General features: G+C 36.4%; 1 protein-coding gene across 1 annotated transcript; it reads right to left on the reverse strand.

The window, feature by feature from the left end:
- Positions 1 to 3,904: 3,904 nt before the first annotated feature.
- bmp5 (bone morphogenetic protein 5) lies at positions 3,905 to 20,626 on the reverse strand. Its single transcript, XM_026224739.1, has 7 exons — positions 18,387 to 20,626; positions 14,663 to 14,855; positions 7,765 to 7,913; positions 5,585 to 5,782; positions 4,781 to 4,857; positions 4,565 to 4,675; positions 3,905 to 4,431 (listed from the first exon to the last, which is right to left on the reverse strand). The coding sequence occupies exons 1-7, from the start codon at positions 18,838 to 18,840 to the stop codon at positions 4,282 to 4,284; spliced, it is 1,332 nt and encodes a 443-aa protein (XP_026080524.1). The 5' UTR covers positions 18,841 to 20,626; the 3' UTR covers positions 3,905 to 4,281.
- Between the last annotated feature and the right edge of the window lie 124 nt (positions 20,627 to 20,750).

Below are 20,750 nucleotides of genomic sequence, written 5' to 3' on the forward strand. Positions count from 1 at the left end.
TGAGAATGTCTCTATATAAGTGTGTTTTTGGATGGGAGGGAAAGTTTACCCTGTTCAGCTTCCCAAAGAACTCAGCGTTACGTGTTTTCGTATTTTCAGTGATGGAACGCCTACAGGAGCTCGGCTTTTTCCGGAGAGAATCGGAAAGCTGTATTTTCTTTTATAAATATGATAAAACTAAAGACGTCTTAGATATATGAAAGACATGAGATTAGGTGAAACTGAGTATGTTATGTACCCTTTACTGAATATAAAACACAAAGATATGAACTGAAAAATAATCAAAAAACAATTGACAGTTTAACTTTTTTCTGATCCTAAATAAACTAACAGCAGGCAGAAATCTAATTAAATACAGTTCTCGATGCAGGCTTGGATTCGTAGTAGACTTGGATTCGATGCAGATTTGGGTTCGTAGTAGCCTAATCTTGTGACTACTTCACTCCTAGGAGCAAAATAAAATAAATAAAAGGAATGAGTTGCATGTATTATGCAATAGCACCATCAGAGTAGATTGTGCAGTGCTCTCGCAGTCTCTGTGCAGCACTCTATAGAGAAGTACAGCCCAGACTGTGCTTCCAGCCTGTTTAGTCAACAAATGTGTACAGACTCTCGTCCCGTGCAGCACTTGTGTTATCGGCTGGAGGCTTGCGTTAGACTCCAAAGTCCAAACTGTCCGTATATCAACCGAACTGAGCCTTTAGTAAAAGCACTAGTCAGTTCTGAGATATAATCATATAGCTTGTAAGGATTAGTCACCCTAATCTACAGTATCAGGTGTCACCACAGAAATATGTTATTCATATATTACTGTCTCTATTCCTTGCGCTCTCTGCCTACTGCCCACAACAACGTCATCTCTTTCTTCTTCGGCACCTCCACTATACACCCGGTGAGACTATTTAACTTTTACTTTATAAAATAAAGCAAACATTTTATATGTCAAGTAACAATAACAATGAACATCTATTTAACAGAACTGGAAAAATGTCCAATATGAAAATAAACAAATTGAAACAAATTATCATGTCTCATTTATTTTACCCCATTTCCACTGGGTTACTCCGGTATTTAAACAAATAGCTACATGGCAGATAAATAAAAAAATGTGATGAATGAAATAATAATATTACTTATGCAAGTAATACAAGTTTATACAAGTTTAAACATAAAACTGTTTTAAAAATCCATTTTATATAAAGAATTCCTCAAACATACTTCTTCAGTTAACTAAGCCTTATTTGCCTGCCATACAGATATGCATATACATATTCTGTATAATAAATAGAAATGCATTTTGAATCCTTGTCCAGTCCTGAACACTTTGGCAGTGCCTGGGAACGCAGTAGTGTACAGGTGTTCCTTTTTACACAGATTGAATGTGATTTCTGGGGTCAAACATAGACTTCTTTCACCTCTTTTACACCAAAACAAGCACGCACGCACACACACACAAATAACATTTGACTCAGAACACATCCTCTGTATTCTGAGCCATGACCTTGTCCTGGTAACTGGCGTGTAAAAAATGTGACCCAGATGGTTGACTTGCTCAGGGACGTCTGATTGAGCAGTAATAAGGGTCTACAGCCCACCCACTGAACCCAAATTGGAAAAAGGGTATGTGGAAAGATGAAGAAAGTAAACTGGAAAACATTTTGATTAGATCAAGTTTCAGCAGCGTTGTGGCCCGACTGCAAGAGGACACTTTCAAAATAAACTATGAGGCCAGAGAAAAGAAAAGAAAAATGTTCTAGCTTACGATAGGCTAAAGCAATGGGAGAAGAATTTCACAAAGAAATATGACATCCTTGATACTTTATGAGAGAGATTGACATTTTATTTATTTGTGTCATTAATTTGTTTGTTGTCATGAATGATCCCCAAACAGAAAAAAAGTAGTAATTTTTCACTGTGTGGAATCACAGAGATAAATAAAAACAAACTTTTCCTTACGTTTAAGTATTATACAGTACATATTTTAACTAATGTCACACGGGTTAAAAATCATGTGTTTTCCATTTATTTAAACACAGCTGTGCACGTGTTCAGATTGTGTTCTCTTGGGGTGTAGTGTCCTAAATATTTACTTAACTAGATAAAACACACTCCTAATCATTTTAATATGCATCTCCTTTCACTGCATGTGCATGTGTATGTGTAAGAGACAAAATAACTGCATTTAATGTTTGTGTGTTGTCCTCTGTAGGTTCTGGTTTCATTTCAGGCATACCAAGGTTTATTGCAGTGTAACACAGGGATATGATTGACAATTGCCCCTTTGACTGCACAAAACAACAAGCATATGAAGCTCATTACTACAATGAAGTCAAAGAGCAGAAACAAAGCAGCAATTTGAGCTAGAATCTAAACGAATGAAGCACAGACTTGTGGTGCGGTGGGTGTCCCCTTGTTTTAAGACTCAAAAAACATAAATACAAAATTCTGTTAACAATTTCAACAAGCATGTTTACACGCACATCATTTTCCAATTAAACTCTGTGGTCTGGTTAAGCCTTTAATCTGGAATAAAAGTAAATGTAATAGAATCTGTCTTTTTTTTTGCTCCAAAAATGATCTGGATAGCTTGATTTCTTAACAACTGCACATACCTCAAGTTGTAGCGTTGATAATTACTTTCATTTTGACATACGAAATTCAAAATTACAATTCTCATAATCTTATTTCAGCTGTTTTAATATACTAGAAACATGCATTTGCCTAATCCAGTTATAACAATCATTGAGGTTGTGTGTCAAATGCGCATCCATAGACCCGAAAGGCCTCACTTTGATCGATCGTGCGCATATGTATGCTCTCCGTAGGGAACGGGACTGTACATATATTCATCTGTACTCACGATGGTGAATGATCCCTTTCCCCTTTTGTGTGGCTACTATACTAAGAGAGTCTGCTCACTGGCACAGATTTAATTAAAATAGCAGCATTCACACCGGGCCTGGTGTTGCAAAAAGGAAGACATTTAGTGGAATTGGAAGGAATCCATGATATTAAACAGTAGATAGGATTGTGGAGCAGCAGGAGTAATCATGCAGGGCAGCAGGCCACAGGAATGCAAATCATCCGTGCTGCTAGAAGTTAAGTTAGCAGGTGGCCTCCACTATTCATTGGACGTCAACACTCTTTTTAGATCGTGACCACATAACATCTGGGTGCCCTGGCCACAGGTTTCAATTCTGACTGTTTCAGTCTCTCAATAAAAAAAATTAAAAAAATCATATTTTGATCAGATGAGGTCAACATTTGCCTGCAAATTTTTGTCAGTATTTAATTTTCTAGCAAATTCATGGTGTTGAGTCAACTGGTAGAGACAGACACAGAAAATTAGTTTGAAAATAGATTTAATGACATACAAACACTGTTCTAAAATAATAAATGCAATACTTTCCAAAAAATATATTACTCAGAGTACTAATGCATGTTCATGTGTATGAGTACGGGTCCAAATAACTGCATTTTTACCTCTGTTTGTGTATTCTCCACTGTAGGTTGTGGTTTCATTTCAGGCATAGCATAGTTTATTGTAGTGTCACAGAGGGATATGACTGACAATTGATCCTTTGACTAGACAATTCAACAAGCAAGGAAGAAGATAATAAAGGAATATTTGCTATTATATATATATATATATATATATATATATATATATATATATATATATATATATATATCCACCCACTGATATCTAAAGCAAACTAAAATGCAACAGTATTTGTGGGTTGCAATACTTTTGGCTATTTGAGGAAATGCATATTGTATAGTCTTGGAAAAAAATCAGTGCTTTTACAACAACATTATACGATGATTTTAGTTAACAAAGAAACACGTGTTTGTTTAATTGCTTGCAAAATCCAATATGGCTGTTTTCCCCACAATTAAAAAAAAATGTAATTAGGTGATTTAGAGTTTAAGGCATTGACATTTCTTTTGTTAAATAGCAGCAGTTCTGTTTTGGAGTGGTTGCTCATGAACTTGACATGTAATCTAAAGAAAGGAAATTATACCTGATCCTGTAAAACTCTCTCTAACTGGCCTAACTCATTAACATATTCTCAGAAAAAAGCAATCAGCTATGGATCTGTGGTAAAGAGTGGTAACTTATCTACATCTCTCGTATTAAAAAACGTTATTACAAAACAAAGCCAAATAAATAAGAGGAACCATGAGCTAATATATACATAATACTGTACATCAAATGTCAAAAACTATTTATTTTGATATGTTATTCCAGCAATATGACATAGAAGCTCCTCAATGCCCTTAATGACATCCACAGGACCTCACCACCATATTCCTGTACTTCTTCAGAATTACATTTGAGCTGTCATCAAAATACAGCACCGATATGGCATTTAGTTTGGTCGGTGCACAGCAAGGCTTTGGCACATTATCAGGAAACATTAGATGGACCTATGGCGAGAAAAAAAAAAGAGAATGTATTAAATGTGGGACTGGATTTTTTCATTTAAGGTCTAATTTTTTGGAGCTGCTACGATGCTTTTTTTAAATTTAAATACTCTATGATGAAGCAAAAGAGGCTTACCAAGGTCTGCACAATCGCATGGTTTGTCGCATTCATGTGTGCATTGAGTGGAAATGAACATTCTCCATCACAATAAAAGGCTGCATAGCCCTCTGGAGCAATAATCCAGTCCTAAAATGACAGAGAGATAGAGATGAATTCTCTGGCTGAATGAAGCAATCACGCTGTGCAGTCTTGTAATTGATTGATGTCTTGTGAGCCGCCACATGTGTTTACCTGCCATCCTAAGTCGCGGAAGCTCACATAAAGTTCATGCTTCTTGCAGGCTTGTCTCTGTTCACTGGTGTTCTGATCTAGATAACAGCAAGAAAACGGACGTTGAGCCTTCAAACACTGAAGTAGTCGTGTTGTTTAGTCTAGGAGTGTGTGTGGGCTCAGTGTGCTCTATGTTTGCAGCTGGCAGGACGTCTTTGTATACAGACTCTGAATGCAGTAAATACTCAGTAATTTGATGGCAGAAAAGACGCCTACTTTCAGAAAACATCAGGTTAGCTCAGCAGGTATTTCTCATGTGAGTCATCTAGAACTGTGCAATAAAACAGCTGCTGCTTATTAAATGCAAATGAGCGATGTTGTAAGTGATTAATACAAAATAGTCTACAGAAAATATGACAGGTATCAATGAAATAGTGACATGACTCTAATCATGCCTTTAACACCATTTTGACTGACAAGTAATGCGAGCCAGAGTTCATTTTGTTTTCACCTGCAATGGTTTATCTGAAACACATAATTAAATCATATAATGGTACAACATTCTCCATAAACACCTTCTTACAATGTGCCTTGAGTGTCTTTAGTAGATTTGATGCCACTAACCTGACACATTTCGTAAATCTAGTGAATAGTTCAATAAGTTTGATCCAGTGATCAGACGAGAGGTTGTGAGATCAAGAAACTGCTGTATTTTTTTATTTATTTTTTGTAACGTATGTGCATGAAGAAAGTGAACTGTAGCTGTTCTGTGTCTAGTGGAAGCTAGAAAAATGAAAAGCATCGCTTACAGCACCCTAATTTTACCTCCACTTTTGAGAGCTGGCGAAGATTTCTGTTGTGTTTTGCTTTTGTTTCTGTTGTGGCTCTTCCTCTTGCTTCCTGTGGCTCTTACAGAACGGAGCAGAACCTCACTGGCTTTAAAAAAAGCAACCAGGAATGGTTGTTTGGACTGAGGTCCGGTCCTTCCAATGATGCCAGCAGATTTCATGTTGATGCTTCTACCTGAAAATCAAACAGATGTATGCATCCGATTAAGAGATCAACGTTAGACAAACAGCCGGGATTAAGGCATGAAAACCTCTTCCTGGGTAGCAAAATCATCACAACTATTTATGACAGGTTTCCATGTTCCACACAGATACTGTAGTGATTGTGTACATGTCAAAATGAGAGGGAGATGGCTGAAAACTTATCCTAAAATGCAGACAACTTCATGGCATCAGGTTCCCATTTAAGAAAGAGGAAACACTGGGCGTAGTCGTGACTCAAAGATGATACTTTTGTGAAGTCTCACGCTGCTAAACGAGTCTGTTTTTAAGATAATATAATGAATATGTCAATGGAAATAACACCAGCTGCATTTCATGTTCTTTATTTCCAGTAAAATGAGTATGCAGCAATAATCAAAACAATAAAGCGCATACGGGAAAGAACACTAAAATGTAGCGCTGTCTTTAAAGTGACCAGATGTTTATCATTCAATAAATTACCCATCAAATTATTTACATAGAGCAATGGTAGTCTGGCAGACATTTATTGTAAAGCTCCACTAAATACAAAACACATCCCACATTTGCAGTTCCGCATATTTAAACTAGAGTTTCCTGTACAATGGTGTAACTCTCTACATAAACAATGCATTATTACAATGCTTCACTGAAAAAATCAATTAGGTCGTCCTGAATCAGGAGTAAATTTGTCATACAGCTAAGATTCAAACCACGTTGGTTCAACAATATAGAATTGTTTTAAACGATGCCACACAGGTGGAGTAATAACTTATGTTAATTCATTGGTTTGAGATTTAATTAATGCCAAATTATTCTAAGGGCTTTTTGTTATCTGCTGTTTTATTGCTGTATTTCCAGATGTGTGTTTCAATTGCAGGTTGCCTCTTACATCACACAGTCCCCTACAACACATGCATGCTCTTAAAAAACAGCATGTTATATCTTTTGACATACTGAAGACACAGAATGAAATTTGTGGAAGGAAAAAAAGAAGGAAATATACTGCATAGATTGTCATGCATGTAAACCAAAGACCATGAGCTTCAATCCATGTCTTATTAATGACAGATTGAAAGCTATATTTCTAAACAGTTTTTTTTTTTTTTTTTCTGTGATACTATTTTCCAATGGAACTATGATTTTGGGAAACACCAAATTATTGAACTACTGTATGCTGGTACTGATGGAACTCATGACCATAGTTGGTTTACAATGCTTTTGGGGAATGTACCCCTGGTTACTAATACTAATACTCCAATTTGTTATGACTCATCTTTACAAAGTTTGAACTGCACAAGCATACAAGCAAACACTTGCTATACAATTTTACTCTATAACTAGTGCACAACTTGGAAAATTAAAAAAAAAAAAAAAAATGTTTGGAAAATTGATCATTGACCAATGGAAATTTCATGAGCATTCCTCAATCAGTCATTTCTCAAGCAAAAGTAGATAATAATGTGTGCAGTGCCATTATCCTTCACAGAGCTGGGTCATAACTGATTATATATATCAAATTCCAAAAATAAAGTACTCATAATTTGTATATTGCATTTTATTATGCTCATAACCAGATTACAGTTACCTTTTATGGATTACATGATTACATATTATTCACACAATGGCAGTAAGTTATTCATAATTTATTTCGCCATAATTCCTCTTTTCTTCTCCTTTATATGTTCGTTTCTAAACATTCTAACGTGTATTGTATAAATTAGGTTTGACTATATCCACAATATAGAATGGCCAGGTAAATGTCATGCATATAAATCTGCAAACCAGTATAAGAAAATGTCATGGTAAGTTTAAAACAAGTTAGATTCAGAGTAATCTGAAAAGTAGTCACAATACAGTAAGTAATCAAGACTAAAAAAAAAAAAATCTATCCATTGCGTTCCTCTGAATGCATTCTCTGACACAGTGTAAACTGTGTGATTGTGCTTATTTAAAGCACAGATGAGCCTGTCTTACCGTCAGTGGTCTCTACGCAGAGCTGTAGGCCCATGTTCTGCTGCGGGTTCAGGACCCAGTGATTACTGGTGGCCGTGATGTCAAACACCAGCCACCCCCCATCAGTAGCACGGATCTTTTTGGAGTCCAGGAGAAATGTTTCGGCATCCCTATTGAGACAATAAGAATGCACTTTGACAATGAGATTTACATTATATTTTTGAATATAATATTTCACTGTCCGCCACAGATAGATGAATGTTAAACTGTAATGACATGTTTAAAATCCAAGACGAATGAGTTGGATATTGCTAATTGCAGTCATTCTGCATCTTAATTAGCAATGTTGATTATAAGATAGAAAAACAAATATTGAAACGAGTGCAACCAAATTTTCTCTCAGCCCTTCCTTTTCATCTCGACCACAATTTTGTCAACAAGCCATTTCTGTTCATCTACTTAACTGAGGTTTCAAAACAGCACATGGGCCACACAGTGAGACAGCGGCCCTGATCCCACAGACAGGAAAAATGATCAGAGACAGTGGCACGTCCCAGCATGCCGCATTGTGGGTGAGCGCAGCACACCACCGCATTCTGTGTCCCTGTTACAACTCAATACAAACTCATTTTCTTTTCAACTTTGGCGTGACCAAGCCAATACAACTGACATAAAAGTAAGTGATCTGTGCATCATATACACTGACCTCAAAAGACAGAGAGAGATGAAAACAGACCCTAATACAAGTTCTCAGAACTCAGCAAGTATCATGGAATTCTTTGAAGTACCTTGGAGTTGCATGTGAATGCCATGGCTAATGGTAAATCATTCAGTTCCACAGTACTGTGGTGTTGCCATCTGTTAAATATTCTGATTCCACTATTGAGCACTTCAAAAAGTACAAACCCAACCCATGAATAATTTGTCCTAGACCAAATATTCTAAACAAAAACAATGGTATTTTTTTCTTCTTTTTTGTAATTTTTTTTATTTTTTATTAGAGGACTATTTTTCTTCTTCTTTTTTATTTTCTTTTTTTTTTTTTATTAGAGGACTATCTGTGAAAAACGTTCTTCTGAATGTTTATCTTCAATTGCACTTTGCCATGTGAACAACCAGTTGCAATTACACTTGAGCCTTCAGTTCAACATAACACATTAAAAGTTCTTGGTTCATTTCCATTTGGACACTGACTTGCAGTTTAGTGAAAAAGTCAAGCTCGATTCAGCCAGCGAGTGAGTCATCAGACTGATTCACACAAATAGTGAACTTATGAGTTTCAGACTGATTTATGAGTCAGTTCATTAAAACAATTCGGCTCATTAGAGTCACTTGCGAGTTGGACTGCATCAAACTGTGAACAGCCAGAGAACAATGCACTAGTAACATGCATAGTTTATTTACCATGTCGTTTGCTTTCATTAAATGCAGATTTTCTTTGCTGAACAGAAACTGAACTATAAATTTTACTAGTTTTCAATAAGTAGTTTTTCTCAATCCTAACTAGTTTGGTATCAAAATACACAATACTGTTTTGTAAAGGTGTAATGTTTTGTTTACCTCCATGTCTTTAACACTCACAGTGGGCATGCATTGGCAGGCTATAAGAAATGAGTGCTAAGCTATGAAACACTAAATTCCACTAATCACAGGAAAATCACTGTATGGAGACAGGAGTGAATGTGTGAAGTTGTGGGACACGGACGCCTCATAAACAGGGTACCAGGGTCTCTGATAGCAAAATACCATTATAAACCCCTGTTTCATTGCCCCAGGAGAGCCGTATCTCTGCTTAAATGTTACAGCTGCATTCGTTCATGGTGAGAAAAGGCCCTGTCTATGGTGTGCCCATGTATGACTCAAGATAAGTCACGGCTCTCAATCTAGATAAGAAGACCATTAGAACCGTGAAGAGGCAGGTGGGCACAGACTCACTTTTAGGAAGCTTTGGAAGTCCCTTGATGCAGAGGCCCTCTATTAAGGCCAGATGGCCCTGTCTGGGCTGCAAGCGCTCTGACAAGCAGTCGAGATACGCAAAGAGTGATAACTGATGGACTTTCAAGACTTTCCTAAGTGCTGGAAGTTGCAAATGAGCTGTTAATGGAAAGCTTTATCCATGGCCATTACCAGCAAATATATCTGGTGAGACTGAGGAAGAACAGGTTTGCTTCGCTTTGTCGGGTGAGCTCTGGTTATGCTAAATTTTTCCTAGCGGACAAGAGGTGGTCTGAATCTTACAGAACAGAGTGGACTGATGTCATGGTCTTTTAGTTGAGCCCAGATGGCTATATGCAAAAAAAAAAAAAAAAAAAGAAACGCCAAGCTCGGGTAGTTCTCTTAAGAAAAATGTTTCCATACATCATTCCACAATGACTATGCAATCTTTCTTTGTGAATAAAGGGCACAGGTTGGACCTCCCGTACTTAAGACGTTGAGAAGGACTTGTATTACCATTCTAACTCAAACCTTACTGAGCTACACTGACATGAGCACTGTAATAATCTCCCATACTGACTTGAAACAAAATTATTTTGTAGAGGTGTATAGCTGGAGATAACTTAAAAATGTATCTGAAAACATATGAAATGTTATTTCTAAGAGTTTTGTTCGTTTTTCCTGGACATTTCTAAAGTTCATAATACTTGAATGCGCTGAAGGTGAACAGATTTAGCTTGCTGTGCAAAATAGAGTGCTCAAGTCTGAGGATTACATAATAACAAATCGTAGTAATGAATAGATAGATTTAAGGCAGGAGATGGGGTGACGGAGGGATGCTGGAAGAGTCATCATGGTAGTGAGGTACGCAGCTGTTTATATACTCTTGCATAATGATTGACAGGATCAAATGGACTAGCTCCTCCTCAACCTTCCATAAAGTGAATCTTCTTTGTAGAATACTCAGAATGATAAAGATACCAGCAAAAGCAATGATATTAGTTACATATTAATAGATCATGTAGTAAATATGTTTGCTCACAGTCGTTGTAAAAGTAAAACTTGAAACACGTGTTGCTGAATCATGTTACACAGCAAGTTCCAAAATATGTAACATTAATATAAAAATATTTTCTGAATCAGTCAGATGAATAATCCGAGACGTTGTGTACCACTGTCAGTCTTACAATGGTAACAAATGACAGTCTTAAAACCAGTGGTGGACGAAGTACACAAGTCAAGTACTTGAGTAAAAGTACAGATACATATAATAAAATATTACTCCAGTAAGAGTAAAAGTACTCCTTTTTCAATCTTACTCAAGTGAAAGTACAAAAGTACTCGATTTTTTATGTACTTAAGTAAAAAAGTACTGAAAGATAGATGTTTGCAATTTTATATAGGCTACTTAATTTAATTTTATATTAGCACATATTCTTTTTATAATCCTACTGCTCAAAATACCCGGGGGTTTTTCCAAAATAACCACTATATGGAGTCAAGATATATTTTTGTTGTTGATATGGACTACGCTGATGAGAGTGATGTTAACTGTGAAGCTTACACTGTGATGTACCTGAGAGAAAACAGAGATGACCATCTGATTTTCACCAGTAAGAACAAAGTATTTTAAAGTTTGTTGTTTTACAGAACATCAAAGTTACAGTACAGACCAAAAGTTTGGACACACCTCCTCATTGAAAGAGTTTTCTTTATTTTCATGACTATGAAAATTGTAGAGTCACACTGAAGTCATCGAGGGCTATTTGAGCAAGAAGGAGAGTGATGGGGTGCTGCACCAGATGACCTGGCCTCCACAGTCACCGGACCTGAACCCAATCCAGATGGTTTAGGGGTAAGCTGGACCGCAGACAGAAGGCAAAAGGGCCAACAAGTGCTAAACATCTCTCAGGGAACTCCTTCAAGACTGTTGAAGACCATTTCAGGTGACTACCTCTTGAAGCTCATCAAGAGAATGCCAAGAGTGTGCAAAGCAGTAATCAAAGCAAAAGGTGGCTACTTTGAAGAACCTAGAATATGACATATTTTCAGTTGTTTCACACTTTTTTGTTATGTATATAATTCCATATATAATTCCACATGTGTTAATTCATAGTTTTGATGCCTTCAGTGTGACTCTACAATTTTCATAGTCATGAAAATAAAGAAAACTCTTTGAATGAGAAGGTGTGTTCAAACTTTTGGTCTGTACTGTAACTCTATATATGACATGATAATAAGGCCTGAAGTTAGGAAGAACATTAAGGAAAATATAATTATATTTTCATAATGATTTTTTCTTTCTCAAACCTTGTCTGTGGTTTAAAAACACCCCTGGCCAAACGGGGTGCATCTCTTCCCACTTTGATAATTACTGTAGTTACCATGTTCTGAACATCACATCCTTTCTTTTATATATATATGTAGATTCCAGGTGTAATCTACATATATATATATATATATATATATATATATATATATATATATATATATATATATATATAGGTGGTTAAATAAAAATATTTGGACATTATAAAAAATGTAAAATCTTAGCTAGACAGTTAGCATTAGCTAACAATATTTACTTATTTTCAGTACGGTTATGAATAAACATTTATGTCTGTCTACTCTTCTAGTTAATCCAAACAATATACATATGTATAACGTTACTGTTGATAAACAATATAAAAACAGACGTCACATAGGACATTTTAATAAAACTGTTTAACATTAGGGCAGCGGGGAATTTGAACGTGCATGAGTTATTGTATTTAATCTGTGTTATTTAAAGTTTTTTTTTTTTTTTTTACCTAAAATTGATGCGTCTGCACTCGAGCATTTCAGTGGGCTTAAACAGATCACTCTTTACAACGGATTTAGTTCCCAAACAACTGACAATTTTGACCTAAATATGATTTTCAGTTACAATAATTAATCCTAAATTTCGACATTAATAACTTACTTTTAGCAACATCAGACGCACGCGCGCTCACAAGATCTCCCGGTTCTTACTTCTGGAGACTCGCACTAAACGGTTCATTTGAATCAGTGAGTGGTCGACTCCAGAACAGCTGCTGCAATCGGATCATTCTAATTCCTAAACGAATCATTTGGTGCGATTCACGATCCGATTTAAAAGATTATTTTGAAAAGACTCAGTTCGTTCATGATGAATCAGACACCGCTTCTGCGTGTCGGAGCACGTGATATATTATAGGGAGTAACGATATGTTTTATGAAATGTAGTGAAGTAAAAAGTACGATTTTATGCTTTGGAATGTAGTGAAGTAAAAGTAAAAGTCACTCAAAATAAAACTACTCCAGTAAAGTACAGATACTTGAAAAATGTACTTAAGTACAGTAACGAAGTAAAGCTACTCCGTTACTGTCCACCACTGCTTAAAACATCCTAACGCATTCAGTTTAATCGTCACAAGGGAAACCTCCAGACAGACTCCAGTCTCACTCGTGTAAACAGGATGTCCTTTTATTTTCCGCTTGATTGCCTGCCTAAAGTGTTTCACAGACCAGGCAGAGCTTTAAGAGACTGTCCTACGGGTTTAATTGGAAGTCAGGTTTAAATTTAAACTCAGTGTGTTACTCTGGGGCAAAAACTGCTGCTGATGCTTTGTTCAGCTGTAAAAGAGCTGTTTCAACACAATAGTATTAGTGTGTGTAGTGTTTTAAGTATGTGTAATTTATTGTTCATTTATACATTTTGAGGGAATAGTGTAATGTTAATGCCCTGGTTTGTGATTTGAGTATGTTGTGATATTTCATATGTTGATATTGTTTATGGTGTTATTGATGTTGATGCTGCAGAACGGTCCTGCAAAGGGACAAATAAAGAGTACTGCTACTGTATTACATTTGAAGACATACAAATGTTTTCAAATCATCTGAGTTTCACAGAATTGATATTTTAATTGATGCAGCTGCTAACAAATGCATTCTCTGATAATGTTTCTCCATCAAGTCCTGCTTTGTGATTGTGTAAACTAAAGTAGCTCGGACAATTTTGATTCAGACCAGGTATAACATTTGAACGCTGCTGTTCAAAAATGTGTTTTCTAAAGAAATTATTATTACTCTTATTCAGCAAGAACAGATTTAATTGATAAAAACAAAATTTTCAATTGTGAAATTTATAATGCTACACAAGGTTTCTGTTTTAAAAAAAATGCTGTAGTTTTGCTGTACAAAAAAAGTATGTTTCAGAAAAAAATATAAGCATAAAAATCAACACTTTATAGAATGATTTCTGAAAGAATATGTAACACTAAAGACTGGAGTAATGGCTGCTGGAAATTCAGCTTTGATCACCGCAATAAATTACATAGTACAGTATATTTAAACAGAATACAATATTTCACAGTATTACTGATTTTATTGTATTTTGACCAAATAATGGTGAGCATAACTTTTTTCAAACAGTATGGTGCCCCTCTATTTCTTTAGAGTGTGCCAGACCTGATGGAGTTTTTGTATTTTTGGCATGTTCTTTTTAGCAAGAAACATGATCTTTTTATTTATTTATTTTATCTTTTTTTTTTTTTTTTTTTTTTTTTGGAAACTACACCACAGGTCAAAAGGCATATTTACTCATTCTTTATTACTACCATCAATTGAAAATATGAAATAACACAAGAATGGGAATGATGCTGTTACAGAGAAAGGATCTAAGTATTTGAGGTTCTTCGTTCTCTCTCAACCAGCTTCTTGAGGTTAATTCTGTGATGCTTTTTAAATGGATTTGAAGAAGTTCATACTGCATGCATTAGACACTTATTGGCTGCTTTTCCGTTGCTCCATCTGCTCCAACTCATCCAGGCATTTTGAATAAGATGTTGTGAGGAATTTACTGAGAACTAATTATGACTGCTAGGAAGGGCATTTTAATCGCAGGTGCTGTTTGTGTTCTTTTATTTCATTATGCATTCTGTAAAAAGTCATTAAAGGAATGTGAAATGGGGAAAGATCTCACCTGTTTGGATATTCTTTGATGACTTGGTATATGGTGACCTTGAGTGTGATGTTCTCATATCTGACGTGACTTTGATCCTTATAAATCCTGAACTCGGCGGCGGTCACTGCCTCATCTTCTGGAATCTGAGTCAGGTCGAAACGAAACTCCCTGTAGTGTCGTCTGTGATGGGAGAAATCCTTATCCCGCTCGACTGCACGGAAACACAAAGCGCACAATGACAAGCTGCACGGGACTCGTTTGTTTCACACTGTAGGATGGAGGAAGACAATCGCAAACATGTAAAGTGTCAGGAGCCGCTTTCTTTAAAAAGTCATTCATCAAAGTCGTTAACATACCACACCTAATCCAAACATTAGGACTACCAACAAAAGCAGTATCCAGTCCATTAAAGCAGCCATCTAAGCACAGGTACGTAAGCCCTTCCCTGTATGCTCTGGACATGATGAATGGGTTGTCAGGTAAGAAAAACAGGCCTTCGCTAATAACACACTGCGTTAGCAGAGAAACACAGATGAGACACACATTTTGAGTGAACAATGTATCAAAAGGTTTCTACTCCAATAATCTGACCTCCCAAGATTCTCATTTCTAATCTGCTGCAAATACCATGTGGGTGAGACGTTAATATCACTGTCTGAAATTTAGTGCTACCTCCTAAAAGTGTCCTAAATCGTAGAGACCTTGACGAGCAAACATTTTTGATATATTGGAGGAGCCTAGTAGATAAGGCTTTCTCTATATATCTAGAAACTGCTTGGCCAGATAATGATGAAGCATTGCATTCAGTGTTTTAACCCTTGAAAAGGCCTCTGAACATTCAGTACCGCTGAGAAACTATGGTTATGCTTTTGTAAGGCAATAAAGAAACAGATAAGCAGGTTTGACTCTGTCATTATTACAGAACATTCCTACATAAAAACCATTTTAATTAGAATAGATGTTTGAGAGGGGAAAAAGCAATGGCATATCAGAAGACGCTGACAAAATGCTGTACTTTTACCATTAATGGACATGTCAACTAGTTGGTAGACATCAAACTGCTGGGTTTGTCAAACTAAACACTCACTGTTGGTATTACTGAACTACAAAATGCAAATCAGCAAAAGGGTTGAAGAACAATATAAAAAATGAGCTTCTTTTTGTGCTTTTTCCATGTAGTCTGCAATTCTCATTTCTGTCCTTAAACATGCATAGAGTGAAATACAGACAAACAGCACTGCTCATGAAGCAGCGGAGCTGAAGTGCATTTGCTCTGTGGTGCCGGTGAAAGAGCGCAGCTCGGCTTCTCTGATAGGTTATCTACAGTGAAAGTCTGTAGTTACTTAACACGGAGAGGTCAGAGGGCAGGCCACAGTTACACCAGCTGGCCAGACTCAACTTCAGCATCCTGGCTGCTAATTAAGAACAGAGGATGGGGATCTAGTGCTTTCCGGCCAATACAGAGATATTATTGAATTAATTCAGTGAATTCATTTCAAGAGATCAATGGAGAAGTTAAAGTAGATTTTGCCTACATGGCAAATGGAGGCTTAAGCACAATCTTCATTTGCACTACTCATACTTTACTGTTGTTGTTTTTTTTTCTGTACTATGAGTGCATGTTTTGATCGTTCTACCGTAGACAAGCTGCTTTCTTAAACCCATGAAATACAGCATCGATGGGTTTTTACGACATGCAAGGCTGCAACGTATCCAGGATCCTTTTAGCACTTTAGTCTCATTGTACATTGAAAGAGCTGCAGCGCTTTGAAAGCAGACGCTGTACATGCCCTCATTCTCCTGAGTGAAAACACATGGAGCGCAGTTTAAGGTGATGATGGGGGACTCTACCTTAACACACACTTTTATTTACTCAGCCATGCCATATCTGAGGCCCAAACTGTGTTTATACTGAACTCGTTTTTGTATTTTTCAGGCAAATCCATACAAGATTTTTGTGATTCATATGGGTGTAGGATTTTTAGCCTCTCCATAAACAAAACAGCAATCTTTAAAAGCATGTCATTTAATGGAAAAACAAGCAAAAATACGTCTAAACCAGCTTCTAACGGATAAATTAGATTAGCAAAGAAAGAAAAAAGGCACTAGCTACTGGCACCAGATTCCCAGATCTAGACCAGAAGCAGACTTTCTTCAAGCTCTTTCCTCTGCTTAACTACAGGAAGTAATTAAAGCAAATTATCCTCAGGTCAGACAGTCACTTGATAAGTTTACATGAACTGTGAGGTGAGAGGTCACAGCCACTGAAGTTGTATACAGTTCAGTGTACACTTATCGTCTTATCACAGCATTCTTCAAATAATGGCAAAAAGCATTTATTACTAACGACAGGATATTAACAAACCCTGCATGTCCACGTCCTTCATGATTTGCTTCACTTTTTCTACTCACTTCGCTACGGTATGTGCATGTATGCTTTCTAAGAAATATATTCTGATATAATGACACTCTTTATAGCCACATTTTTATTTTCCCTCTAACCTGCAATTGCCTCAGAGTTTCCAGTAACCAAACAGTCCTATATATAAACAGTTTATAGAGTTTTCAAGGACAGTGTAAATGGAGGACTATATTCCTGTAATGTGAAGAAGAAAAAAAGAAGAAGAAAAAAACACCTGCTATTTTAATACTACAAAAGGCAAAACAAAAGGCACTATATTAGAAAATAAATGAATGAAATAAATGAATGATCTATGGCATACATATTAATTCCTTAAAAAGGCACACACGTTTGCGAGGAACTAGCAATAGTATACAGCTGTTTAATGACAGTAATTATTATCAGACAAACTTGCAAAAATAGTTTAATAGAAAACTATGATAACTTAAGTTTACGACATCAAGTGAAACAGGATATATCGATGGCATTTCCACAGCATAGTTAAGCAATGTACTTAAATTCAGTGAAAACAGCATTTTTGTTTTTTTCGAATGAAATGTTTTCACTTCAATAACCAGAAAAAAATGGACATCATCTAAATCTACTGTTTTTGTTAAACAAACCATGTAAGAAGCTTGTTTACTCAGCTCAGCCCTTCTAGACTCCCGTGCGTCTACTAAATTCAGTATGCTATAATTTAACATTTTATAAACTTGGTGAAGCAATAAATCTGTAATATTGTGACAAACGAAAAGGTAGCTGGCAATTATAAATAATTACCATTTAAAATCAGGAGCTAGGCTGTGATTGCGTTCTCTCTGGAAACGAGCACATATTTTAAGTTAATTTAACGTGTTCTGATGTCCGAGGCCCTTTAGCTCAAAACATAGCCGTGTTAAGCATCAAATTGGCATTTCTTAATTTGCATCACTTTGTAAAAAAGAAATAAAAACTAAAGTTCTCATTCTCCCACAGGAACAAATAAAATAAAATAAAACAATAATAAAATCTCTCTGACCCCTGAGATAAAACATGAACAAATAACATTTTCTGACTGACATAAACTCCGCAGAGATGTAGCCTTATTTGTATTTATTTTAATACAGTATGACACCAAATAAAAGCAATGCCACTATTCTAAAAAGTAAATCAATGTATAGAGATAAATAAATCGGGTTCGTATCCAATAGTCTTTTCGTGCTGTTTGGATTTGACAAATGTGAAATGACACTACAAATATTAATATTTTACACATGCAACATTCATGTGAATTCGAACAGAACAGCAGGATTAAATACTGACACACTTTAATAGAAAAACCTGCCACCCAACTAAACGTACCCAGATTGACGAAGCTCATCACCATATCCGCGTCATTGAGAAAGTTGGTGTCTTGCGCGGTGGCCAAAGGCGGGCTCTGACTGGTCAAGGGTGTCGCGCGGTACGGCTGCTGCGGCGCGCTCGAGTATCCGTGTGGAACCACAGACGCGCCTTTACGCGCTTTCCCAGAGAGCATCTTCCCCAGTGTCGCGTCCTCTTCCTCGGTCGTCATCGCGTTGTACAGGTCCAGCATGTAGAGCGGTGCAGAAGACGACTGTTTACCCGGGGAGAAGGGCCTGGGACGGTGAGGCAAGCCCAGGATGGAGAGGATCTCTCTCTGGATCTCTCGCCGCTCGTGGTTACGCAACCGCCTGTAAATAAAGCTCGAATGCACATGGTTGTCTCCTAACCCGCACTGAACGCCGTGAAGAAAGCCGAGACAGCTCCACAGAAGTCCGAATGTTGGCGCTCTCATCTTTATCTCTCAGGATGATGCTTTCACCAAGCGACTGCTGGGTTGATGATGGTGCTCACCATGGTGCACCATTAATAGCAGAGTTTGTTCAAGTTCGTTACTGATCAAGATTTTTATTCCGTGTTTCCTCTCAAACCTAGAATGAATTTCTTCTCAGACTTCAAGGTGATGCCTCAGGTCAGCTGTTGCTTGCGCCGTGCAACATCTTCACTACTGTCATTGACTTGAATTGAATTCTGAACTGAATTGTTTAACATCAAACACGCAATGTAGAAATGGAGAGAAACGACTTACAAAGCACCTGCGCATTTACTCGAGCGCCTGGAAACAGAAGCGCGCAGCCTCAGGAGGCAGTGCATGAACTAGCTCAAGTTGTGCATGCACGGACAGAAGACTACATCCCTGAAAAAGTGTTGAAAGCCATAGTCCGTCCCACACTCTCGAGGGTTTGCATCAACCTCTAGCGGTCGTATATAAAACATCGTTGACCTGGGGCATGAATGCAAGCTCACCGTGAAATGAGAGACACTTGATATATGAGACCTTTCGTGATTAGTCAAAGGAGAAGTCCAGGCGGGCAAACACCTGTCAGATTAATTTCAACGTTGCTCGCTCTATTGGCTTATATTCGAGTTCACGACCAACGAGAGCACTTTCCAAAGTAAAAAGTTTGCTATGGCAGTGCCATCATCTGGACTTCTGGTTATTACTGTTTCAACTTCTACAATGGCAAACAACTTCATTTGTGAGACTTCTACCAACTTAACTTTGTAAACTTCATTTGGATAAACGCTGGGCTCGTTGTGACATCTACAGGATCTATCTATCTATCTATCTATCTATCTATCTATCTATCTATCTATCTATCTATCTATCTATCTAGTCCTGTTAAAATTCATGAAAGTGAATAATTTTAGGTTATCTCAAATGAAAACCTAAAAGGCAAGTCTTACAAGGGAACATCCAAAATGTAAGAAAAGAGTAACAGCGACATCTAGGAATGGAACTCAGAATCAGTGCAATTGCAGAATAGCAGCATTTTTAACAGTATTTTTTTTTTTTTAGTAGCGTTTAGCTTTAATGGTTAATTTGTGCGGTACCATACTGTTGTGTTACCATTTCAACAGTCTTTTCAATCAGTAATACTCGAGTGGAATAATTTGATTGGATCACCTGTTACCTAAACTATGTAGGATTTATCACAGGATGTGCCTCATTGTAAGAATGCTGTAAATCACATGCTGGGAACTTTAGTATACATTTCCCACATAATAAGAAATATTTTTGTAATCAAGCAAAATCAGCAACAACAACAAAAAAATAATTAAAAAAGGTTTTAATTAATGTTATCAAAAGTCATTCAAACATGAAGGTAAAAAAAGAAAGAAAATCACTGCAAAAAATAAGAAAGCACTCTCACAGGAAAAGCTGTAACTGATATTAGTTCTTATATATATATATAAAAAAAAAAAAATGACACATGTATGGGAATGTGAGCTTTATTACACTCTACTAGACAACCTTTTTCAACCAAGGGTTAAAAAATGCTTTCAGAATTGTGTCTTCATGACAATTTGCTGTAGAGAAAGGTGGATTAAAATGCACATAATAAATTTGTTTAATTTACCTTTTTTTTGTTACATTTAATATAGATATTATCGAATCACACTCACATTTGAAATCTGATGTGTAATAAGGAGTTCCCACGTCTATGGAAAACCTGAAATATGTCAGAGAATCATAAACTGTGATTTAATAAGGCATGGGTATGAATAAAATCATACAAATTTATATACTGGATATATATATATATATATATATATATATATATATATATATATATATATATATATATATATATATATATATGTATAATTAACAATTTTAGGATTTCTATTTTTACGTCTTTT

The sequence above is a fragment of the Carassius auratus genome, chromosome 38 (genome assembly GCF_003368295.1).
Source record: "Carassius auratus strain Wakin chromosome 38, ASM336829v1, whole genome shotgun sequence".
Taxonomy (NCBI): Eukaryota; Metazoa; Chordata; class Actinopteri; order Cypriniformes; family Cyprinidae; genus Carassius; species Carassius auratus.